This window comes from Akebia trifoliata, chromosome 3 (genome assembly GCF_017979445.1).
Source record: "Akebia trifoliata isolate Shusen 1 chromosome 3, ASM1797944v1, whole genome shotgun sequence".
NCBI lineage: Eukaryota > Viridiplantae > Streptophyta > Magnoliopsida > Ranunculales > Lardizabalaceae > Akebia > Akebia trifoliata.
Genome location: NC_141377.1, coordinates 41,237,040 through 41,248,197, shown reverse-complemented (window position 1 = coordinate 41,248,197; position 11,158 = coordinate 41,237,040). Strand labels below are relative to the sequence as shown.

At 38.3% G+C, this 11,158-nt stretch overlaps 1 protein-coding gene across 2 annotated transcripts; it reads left to right on the top strand.

Moving 5' to 3' along the window:
- Positions 1-282: 282 nt before the first annotated feature.
- Positions 283-10,358, top strand: LOC147407004 (galactomannan galactosyltransferase 1-like). Of its 2 annotated transcripts, XR_015176674.1 has the most exons (3): positions 283-1,920; positions 5,412-5,480; positions 10,223-10,358. XR_015176674.1 is itself a non-coding variant. In XM_086435374.1 (2 exons), exon 1 carries the CDS (start codon positions 500-502, stop codon positions 1,898-1,900), a length of 1,401 nt encoding a protein of 466 aa, XP_086291500.1. In that variant the 5' UTR covers positions 284-499; the 3' UTR covers positions 1,901-1,920; positions 5,412-5,678. The 2 variants fall into 2 exon arrangements, 1 of the variants encoding a protein (XP_086291500.1); XM_086435374.1 differs by lacking the exon at positions 10,223-10,358 and having other exon boundaries at positions 284-1,920; positions 5,412-5,678.
- Positions 10,359-11,158: the final 800 nt, after the last annotated feature.

Below are 11,158 nucleotides of genomic sequence, written 5' to 3'. Positions count from 1 at the left end.
AGATAAGGGCATTTTCGTTATTGTTAGTTGTCAATAAGAAAAGACTGAGGTCCAGGCAGCCATGTCAACACTTAAAATATAGGGGTATCTAAAATATTCAGCCAACATGTGGAGTGGTATATCTAAAATTAAATCACCCCCATCCTATCGTTGGTAGATTTAGCTGTTCCATTCGAGCATCAATACACTATGCGCTTGGAACCCCCATTCTCAAAATGCTTAAATTTAACGGTTGATAATCACCAATCATTATTATTTTTGCTAGGTCCACTAACGAAGAAAATAGGGGAAAGACTACTTTTCCTCAACGACTTGTGGACACAAAGTATACGACGACGTTGGACACTACAATTGTTTGGTAAAAAATTCAGTATTTGAAACAGTTTTGTCACTCTCTCTCTCTGCAATTTCTCTGCATGTTGAGCAAGTGAGCTTCACTTACATACGGTAAGAAATCTTTACAACTAAACAAAAAGCTCATTAGAAATCCTTCAAAAACATGGTGTTCCCAGACCAATCTCCACTTCAATCAACAATGGCGAAAACCCCAATTCGAAACAAATCCATTTCATTTCTAACCGACGGTGTTATCTTCGTTGGTGGGGCATTGTTGGCTCTCTTACTCGTCTGGGCTTTCTTATCTTTCGTAAACCCTAACCCTAACCGTAACCCTAATCTTGATTTCTCTTCCCTACTCACAGAACCAAAGACCACAGTCTCAGAGTCAGAGCCAAAACCAGAAGTCTCTACTCCACAAAATTGCGCTGGGGGTGTGCCGAGTGTTAACCTGCGCCACGACCCTCCAAATCCAACCTTCTACGACGACCCGCAACTCAGTTACTCTCTCGAGAACCCCATCAAGAACTGGGACGATAAACGGCGTGAGTGGCTGAAGCACCATCCGTCGTTCGCCACAGGAGTAGGAGATCGGATCCTCTTGGTGACTGGATCACAGCCGTCTCCATGTCGAAACCCTATTGGCGATCATCTTCTCTTGAGATTCTTCAAGAACAAGGTTGATTACTGTCGAATCCACGGCTACGACATCTTCTACAACAATGCTCTGTTTCACCCTAAAATGCCCTCGTATTGGGCTAAGATCCCACTCGTTCGATCAGCGATGATAGCTCACCCGGAAGCCGAGTGGATCTGGTGGGTCGACTCGGACGCGGCCTTCACTGATATGGAGTTCAAGCTCCCTTTGGAAAAGTACAAAGACCATAACCTTATCCTGCACGGGTGGGCCCAGTTGGTTTACGAGAAGAAAAGCTGGGTGAGTCTCAACGCAGGGATTTTTCTGATCCGCAACTGCCAATGGTCCATGGACTTCATGGAAGTATGGGCCAGTATGGGTCCACAAACACCTAATTATGATACTTGGAGTAAAACGCTTCGGTCAACTTTATCAGACAAACTATTTCCAGAGTCAGACGATCAATCGGCTCTCGTTTATTTGCTGTTGAAAGAGAAGAAGAAATGGGCGGACAAGATTTACTTAGAGAAGGAGTACTACTTCGAAGGATATTGGGATGAGATCGTGGGATCATTGGAAAACATTAGTGACAAATACGTGGGGATAGAGAGAGGGGTGCGTAGGTTAAGGAGGAGACATGCAGAGAAGGTGAGCGAGTACTATGGTGCACAGAGGGAGAAGTATCTGAAAGAAGCAGGTAACGGAAAGGGAAGTTGGAGACGGCCATTTATTACACATTTCACGGGGTGTCAACCGTGTAGTGGAAACCACAATGAGATTTATTCTGGAGAGAGTTGTTGGAATGGGATGCAGAGAGCCCTTAATTTTGCTGATAATCAGGTGCTCCGTAACTTTGGATTCGTGCATCGCGACTTACTGAATAGTTCTTCACTGTCTCCGTTATCGTTTGATTATCCGTCGGGATAATCATCAGTCATCACAACATGGTATGTAACATGTTCTTTTTTGCCTTCTTTGTTATTGTTAACAGAAACGTTTTTGTAGATTATTCTTCTGTTTCTGTTAAAAATTCCGTTATCAGTGTAGTGGCTCTCATCTCATGTGATTGGGTTCACCTGCATTTTGCTTTTAGCCCAATAAAAGGAATACACGTGTAGAAGAAATAGACTATGATCATCTTATACTTGATTAATATATATATATAATTTTGACCTCGTCATGTTTTATTATATTTGAGTGACTTCGCCCCAGAAATCAAGGTCCAACCTACATTGATTAACGGGAGGGTTACGTTGTGTGAAAAGACTGGAAAATCCTCAGTCATCTTCTTCCCTTCCACTTCTCTGTTATGCAACCACCTTATAATTTCTTCCTAACCACATTCTTCCATTCCCAAAAGGGTAAAAATTTGGAGATACGCTGGAATTTTCAAATTGTGACATTCACCCCTTACCTACGATCTTTTATGATAGAATAGTAGAATATGCCTGAAAAAATCCAACCTTCAATCTTGGGACACAAAATTAATTAAAGAGGTTGAATGAAGAAAAAAACAATCATACCACATGAATTTACAAGGAATTTCCTAAATCAGGGAAAAACCATGAAGCCACACTAATTTCAATTTGCTCAAAAGGCAAAACAAAGAGTTACAAGTTTTCTCTCAAAGAAAATAACTATAATTGTAGAGGCTTAAACCTTGCTTTACCTCAAAATCTGCAATTTTTGCTGATTCTCCCTTGCTCCACTATAATCACTTGGGTGTGCCTGCACCACAGAGCCTCCGACACCCAAATTAGATCACTAAACAATTTAGGCAGAATTTTGTTATATAAATTGCATACCTTATACTTTAATGTGCATGCCCCTTTTATAGAGAATGGGATAGAATCCCCCTTTTTAGATGATAAATATCCATCCTTATCCTAATTAAGCAACTTTACTATTTTTTTTTTTTTTTGTTGATGACTGGGGTATCTAAGCTTGCGTCCGACTAGTGGGACCGGAAGAGCCAAAGCCAAGGCGTGTAGGTCCCATCCCCGGGCACGTGCAATGCCCGTACATCGCACGCATCGGGTAAGTGAGGGTGCGCTCTCGCGGGTGGCCCTGAGGAATTATTGCTCATACTGGATATCGAACTCATGACCTACGAACTTTCACCGCTTATCGGTTTGAAATTTCCATTGAGCCAACCCCTTGGCGTTATTAAGAAACTTTACTCATTTTTACTTGGAGACCTTCTAAAAAAGGAATCCTTTTAATTACACGCTCAAATCCCAAAAATCAAGTGGTTTATGATGGTACATTGTTCGAGGACATTGCCCCCGATCTTATGCCATCTGATTTAGTTCTCAACTACCCCAAGCTCAGAGCTTGGTACACCATTGCTAGATCAGATCTCACGGGGCTTGCATATTTGACACATGTCAATATCCCGTGACTTGCAGATTTGACCCTCCACAATAATTATCCATAATGAATTAGGGTTAGCATCTTACCAACAAAAAAGTATGGAATTACCTGTGGAAGCCGTGGCTTGATTACCAATACGTCTTGTAGATCAATTACCATAAGGCTCCACGTTTGACATCTTGGCAAAAACACTTAGGTTTTACCCCAGTAGTATTCAACCTTGGGTTTTAGTGAAAAGATTGTCTCTTGTTCTAATATTTCATTGTTACGGCCATAAAGAGGTAAAGGCTTCACTTTCCATACCTTTAATGCATATGTGCTTTTGGTGTAGTGGTTCGGTTTGTACCATTTGGAACCAGAACTAACACCATGTCTTGGATTTAAATCTCAAAAGGAACAACTTGAGGAAAGGACTAGGTTGCCTAAAAAGAAGGATGCCATTGTGAAATTTTCCACATAGTATAGTCTTGGATTTAAATCTCAAAAGGAGCAACTTGAGGAAAAGACTACATGGAGGCCTAAAAAGAAGAATGCTAGACTGACCACAATGTCCGGGGAAAGTGCTACCCGGGGGACCCAAAATAAGGGTACTAGAGTGAAAGTCACCACAGTGTGGCTACCACTAATGTTAGTTGCGGAAACAAGATACTTAACTTTCTGCACCACTAACGCCTAGGTGCTTTTGGTGACCCCCCCAAATAAGGGTAGTAGAGTGAAAGTCACCATAGTGTGGCTACCACAAATGTTAGTTGCATAAGCGTTATGATTTGTTATAACCCTAACGAGACGCTTAACTTTTTGCACCACTAACACCTAGGTGTTTTTGGTGTATTGATTTGGTTGTATTATTAATCTTTAAATCACTGAGTAGAAAATTGATAAACCATTTAGATGATTTTTGCCAAGAAATCAAGGGTTGAAGACGTGGTTTTTTTTCTTAAGGAAAAAAAATCAAAATCTCTGGGGGATAAAAGGGTTGCCAAATAGATCAAGTTTTTATCCTAGAGGATGAAGATGATGAATTATATGAGAAAAAAATCAAGTCTTTGAAAAGAATAGAGGAGGTTTGATCTTGTGTGGATGAGAGAGAAGAGAGAAATTAGGGCAATTGGAGATTGATCTTATTATAGGATTCATGTAGGCGAGGCTTAGATGATAATGTAGATAAGATGGACTACACAAAAATGGATTGTAAAGATAGAAGGTGATGAGGATAGTTTGTTTGTCAGTAGAGAAGGTGTTACTCCTAATTTCTTTTGTACTTTTTTTGTTTTTTCACAAAGGAGCCGCACATATCATCGTCGTCGAAGTCTTATCCCAAGGATTGGGAGTAACAATGCTTTTTAAATAGAGAGAGAAGTAGTGATGATCATTGGAAGTTATGGTGGTAGCATTTGCAGAGAAGGGCAAGAGGAAGAAGATGATTGGGATATTTTGGTCTTTTCACACACAACTCAATCTTCCTTGTTAATTAGTAATAGCTGGATGTTTCAGCTGGTGAAGTCATATATTAATAAAAATAAGGCGAGGAGGGAGGGGAGGGGGGGGGGGGGGATTCAAAATTACATAGTAATATGTCCATCTTGTTAGAGAATAAGATGCATGCAATGGTAGGTTTTGATGGAGCATGATATGTTTGGTGTATCAGTTAGGACTATCCACGTGAGGAAGTATTGATAATTAAGATATTTAAATTTAAATACATGAGTTATTTTGATTAATTAGGATCTTTATGTTAGACTTACCTTTTATATCTTGGTTGATGTAAATGTAATCTATAAATACCTTCTTAAGTTCATGTAATTATCATCCAAGAATCACCAATAAAATTTTATGTAAACATCTTATATAATTCCAAATTGAATACCTTCTCCATTATTTTTGTAGTTTTGATTGATTCCCATTTCTCTTTGTGTACCCATTATAATCCTTAATAATTCATAAGGAATGTACACTATGCATGATTTATGGCAGAAACAGTCAGGATTAGTCATGATGCATGTATTAGGTGAAATATGTTGTAGTCTTTACTGAAATGTGTATGCCAAATTTCTTGTTTTAACAGGGACATCTCCGCTGTTGTACTACCATTTTGGCACCATCACAGCATAGATGGGCACTTCTCTTACATAATGTGAGTCATATTAGTTTTTTATTTCCCTTTTTTATTTTCTTGTTATGGTTCTAGGGAATGGTGGTTTATATGTTGTCAGATGTATATATGTACAACTCTTTCTTCTACTTAGGTGCCATTGAAGCTCCATATGACTTACCGATATAGAATGACAAAATGTTAGTTAAGTATATGGTTATAATTTCTTTGGTTCTCCCACTCCATTGTCCAATGCAAAATAGTTGGATCTCTCAACATTAGCTAATTGTGATTGCACGTCAGTTCCCTCAATGTCAACTATTGCTTCATATGGCAATAACCGCTCTTATTCGAGGAGAAAATTGGCTTCTGCCTTGATTTCATTATCTGTAACTTATCCTGACTGAACCTCTGATATCACCTTGATATGGAGAAAGAGTAAAATCTTGTCCACCAAAAGGGACCCTAATAACTAAGTTCTTCTGATGAAACATAGATTGTACTTTTTCACTGAACTAAAACTACGTGTACATCTGTTTTTGAATGTAAAATTCCTTTTCCGAGTACAAATGGGCCTGTATTGTTGAGTGGCAAGTCTAGGATTCGACCCATTTTTACATGAGTTGGGCACAAGATCTTCTTATCTAGTTTAGCCTCTAAAGAAATAATCACTCTTACCTAGAGAGGAGTCCTTTTCTCATTCTAGTTGAGCTTTTGGTTCTCTTTCTGGACCAAATTCTATTTGTAAAGGAATAACAAGGTGGGAAGTCCCTCAGTGGTGTGAAATTTTTGGTTTCCAACCTCTTGGGCTACAAAGTTATGACTTATCTCCGCAAAATTCTAGTGTCAAACGTCGATGCCCAACAATTGATTGAGAACGGAAGATATTCTCAATGGATTTCCTTGGGGAACTGATTCTTAGGATACCTGTGCTGATACCTTGGAAATCTCTGCTTCTCTTCCAATTTCAGTCATCTCACTTCAGATTTAGATTGACCTTGATTTATTAACAAAGTAAGCACACATAGATTTCTTTTTAATAATTTCTATTAGTTACAGAGAAGCCTAGTAAATTATTTGCAACAAGAGCTTCATCCCATGTGAGTCGCGATCCAGAACGGTGTCCCGTTCCTATAACAATGTTAGGTGTCTACGTGGCACATTTTTGTTGGAGTTCAAACACATCGGGCTGTGTGCACGACTTTGGTCCTATTCAAGTACAATGTTCATGATTAAAAAAAATCCATGGTATATCCATATAAGTGTGGCATCAATGGTTGGTAAATCATGTGGCTAACACATATATCTAATGAGAGCCAAACTCCTTAGATATAGCGATAATACACATCTTCCGGTTATGGTAATATTTTACCAAGTGTTTCTCTTTGGATGTAAATAGTGTAGAATGATACATCGACATGTAGGTTAGAAGTTATTTCAGGGATGTGTGAAGCGGATAAAGGCTTGTGCTCATGTATAATGTAGGAAGGAAATCTGACAATCACCTAAACCACGTAGGCAGCCCTTTGGGTGTCATGGCACTAAAGTCTAAGGGAGGAGTGGTAGTAGGTCTGATGGAGGGATGAAGACAGAACGATCACCCTTTTGCCAGTGATGACATGTCTGTGTGCTTGCCATCGTTTAGGTCTTAGAACCCTATCTATTCGTTTGGTCAATGACTTACGATGCTGGGATCAAAGTGTCGCAGTCTTGCATAGCACTCCGTTAGAGCTGCCAAGACCATTGTTATTTATATAGGTGCCTGAGGTGTGCTCTTGGTGCCATGATGATGAGTGTCATCGTGGAGTTCGATGAGTCATGATAGGACAACTATGGGTGGTGATGGCAAGTGTTCTTTGGTACTCTTTTTGCAAACACGGTACACAACTAATCACCTATCTATAGAAGTTAACTGCCTTAATGATTGAGGCAGCGTTATCCCATCTTACGTAGACTCAACATGCACCAAATATAATGAGATACCTATTTTTATCCTCAACTGTGATCATTTCAAATTTACAAAGAAATAAAACACAAGTTTCCTATAGAGAGTAGGTGAGAATTTTGCATGTTTTGTAAAGCTGTTTTGAGGCAATTTTGGATTTACATATAAATTTACAAAAAAAGTAAGCTTTTTGAGGTGGGGAATGTCCCTGATCTCCCAAGGTTAGCAGCAATTTTAGGGGTGTTCTAGTGATAATCTTCCTTCCTCTTATTTGAGTCTTCCTTTAGGAGTTTCTTATAACAACAAGAGTATTTGGTATGGAGTAGTTGATAGAATGGAAAATGAGTTGAGCATGTGGAAAGTTAGATATTTGTCCAATGGGGGAAAAGTTGATGTTGATTAAAAGTACATTGTCTAGTATCCGCATATGATACTTGTCCCTTTTTACGATGCCCAAAGCTGTGGAGGTCCTTATTGAAAGACTCATGAAGAATTTCTTATGGAATGATAAGAATGGCGGAAAGAAATACCACTTGGTGAATTGGAAGTTGCTGTACTCCTAAGAGAACTAATGGTTTGGGAATTAGAAGTTTAAGATTAATAAATGAGGCTCTTTTGGATAAATGGTTATGGAGGTTTGGTGAAGAAAGAGATAGTTTGTGGAGGAGAGTTGTTAGCGCGAAATATGGGGAAAAGAGATTTGGTTGGTATAGCGGGGAGGTTAAAGGCATTTATGGTTGTAGTGTGTGGAAAGGGATCCTTAAGGTAGCTGAGCAATTTGAGAGTGTCATTAGTTTTAGAATGAATTTAGGGGATAGGGTGAGGTTTTAGGAGGATAGGTGGTGCAATAATTCGACTCTTTCAACTCAATACCCATCCTTGTATGCTTGTTCTTTGAAAAAAAAAAAAAACCTACTTGATAATGCATTGTTTGATTTGTAACCGGGTCACCAATTCTTGGAATTTGGGTTTCAGATGGAATTTTAACGATTAGGAGCTAACTGAGGCAACATCCCTACCTAATCTCTTAAATGAAGTTCAATTAACGATCATGATACGAGGGAATTGGTCAAGACTAAGGATAAGAGATTCATCGTTTGATCTTTCTACAAAGTCCTTCCTAGATAAAAGATTTCTTATCCAGAATATCTCATTTGGTCAATTTTTGTTCTTTTTAAGGTGTCCTTTGTTTGGTTTCCTCTTTAAGGAGGATTCTCACCTTAGATAACCTTATTACCCCTGGGTGGATCACTCCAAACGTTTGCTCCCTATGTATGAGAGATGGGAAATCCGTGGATCATATTTTAGTCCATTATTCTTTCTCGAGATATTTGGACTTATTTTCTTTCCTTGTTTAAGATGGATTGTGTTTTTCCTAAAATCTTTTTTATGTTGGTTGAAGGGTTGGCTTATAATATTTGCTCTCGTAGAAAGAGGCACTTATGGACCATTCTTCCTTCGACCATTGCTTGGGGTCTTTGGAAAGAGAGAAACAATAAGGTGTTCCAAAAAAGGAGAGTAATGTGCACGGCTATATGGATATTTTAGGGAATATATTTCTTTGGGCAAAGTTAAACAAAGAGTTTGGGGGTGACTTTTGGGGACTTTGTGTTTAAATGGGAAAGTCTTTCTAATTAGTTGAGTGGCTTTTTGTTTTTCTTTCCTTTTTTGCTTTCTTCTTGTTTAGGGGCTATCTCAACCTCCTTTGCACTATTCTTTTGATATTAATAAAATCTTTATACTAATAAAAAAAAAATAATAATTCAACTATCCATGACATTGGTCGGTCATGCACGAGCAATGAATATATTGAATATCAATTCTGTAAAAAAAAAAAAAAAAAATTATAAAAATGAGGAAAATGACTTTGTACTGGCACATATTTTTTGACCGAGTTTTCTGAGTTTTGACATTTCAAATATGATTTCTTGTGGAGATTGAGCCAATATTTGGTTGGAGTGCTCTCACTGTGGAATAGCTTGAGATTATGCTAGAGAGATAAGGGGAGCTGGATCTTAAGCTAATAACTTCAATAAGAATGGAAGAGCGGAATGAAATAATTACGTTACCATCTAAGCACTTAAACCACAAGTGAATATCTCCATCAAGAGATCTCCAACCTCAATTGATAATAGGTATTTGGGTTTGTATGATTGGATATGAAAAACGGGAGGGAAAGTGATTTCCCATGGAAAAAAATGTGATTTTCAGGTGTATGATTGTGCATTTTCCTGGAATTCATTTTTTTTTCATTAAGTTATTTTCTACAGTAGGTAAAAAATGTCTTCCCACCCACCCATGCCAGGAAAATGTCATTCCACCTAATGCTGTTCTCTCACGAGTACTAGCAACCCAAAAACTGATAGCCAAGTCTTTTTCTGATATTTTCCTTGGTGCAAGAACTCACGTTTTAACAGAATTTCTTTTCCCATGATCATTTTCTGAAGGGATTCATGTTCTGTCGAAAATAAATTCCCAACAATCATACCCATCTTGACTTGGCCTTCCTCTCTTCCTTCTCTGTAGGTGTGCCTGCTGAGATTAAGTTATACCCTGGCCCTGTTTTTCTCCTTTCTCTAAGGTTGTAATAAGGATGATGTATCCTTCAATGACATTTGTAAAGACACCCCGACTTAAGCAAGTCTTCGCAAAATTATTAATCCTATGGCACAAAAAGAGTTCTAAAAATCTTATAGTGTTTTTAAAAAAAATGTTTCGGATTGTGGTATTTTCAAAACATTGCCAAGAAAACTGGAAATGATATATTATACCCAAATTTGACAGTTTAAATATTTCATTGAACATGTTATACTCAAATTATAGATATATATGTATGTAGTGCAAAATGGATCGTCACATGTACTAAGGAGTCCGTGTATGGTAAATGCTACCTGGTGCTAGGGCTGCAACTTGGGCAGGTTGGCCTGAACTCAATCCAGTTGATGGGAGGGAGTTATGTAGAAGATGAGTTGAGCCTGAGTTAGAATATCTCAACCCGACTTCAATTCGAGTTGAGTTTGAATTGTGGGTTTGGACAATCCAACTTAACCTGAACGTGATGTTATATACTAGCATATAAATATTTTATATGAATATTTATTTTTAAAGTTTTGTTTTTTTATAAAAATTATTCTTGTAGTAACTAGGGAAAAAAGTCCATTTTTTTTTTCTTGACTTTTCTTTTTGTTTGAGTTTAAGTTATATCATAAATTTGGAAGAGAGAAAAACCAAGACTCAAGAGTCACAACCTACGACTATAGAGGAAGAGTTAAATTCACTCTTCTTTTTCTCTCCAGAGATACTTTTAATGATGGATTTGGTGGTTGTATGCGATTTTAACAAGAAGTTCAATCCATCCAACCTGTCCAAAATTATCCAACTATAACCCAAACTCAATCCGATTTTAGAAGTTCAAGCTCTCGGGTTGAACTTGGGTTAATAAGCTCAGGCCCAATGGTAGGGTTAATTTGAGCTTGGGTCGAGGGTTCTGCCACTTGGGTTGAGCCTTGGTTTGGTTGCAGCCATGGGTTGATCTGGGAAGTTCAGTTTATCTTCAATCTTTTCATGGTATCAGAGCCATGGTTGGCTCCGATCTTGCAATCAGGCCGGCTCTTGTGGAGGCTTCTCAAATCCAGTTCTTCAGTTTAAAACAAATTTTCTCATGGCATCGTCTTCCTTTCTAACAAGCCGTGCAAAGCAAATCATGTCTCCCTATCTTCACTTTGTCATAGAGATCATACAACAAACCTGATATGTGCACTTCCGAGTTTCTTCC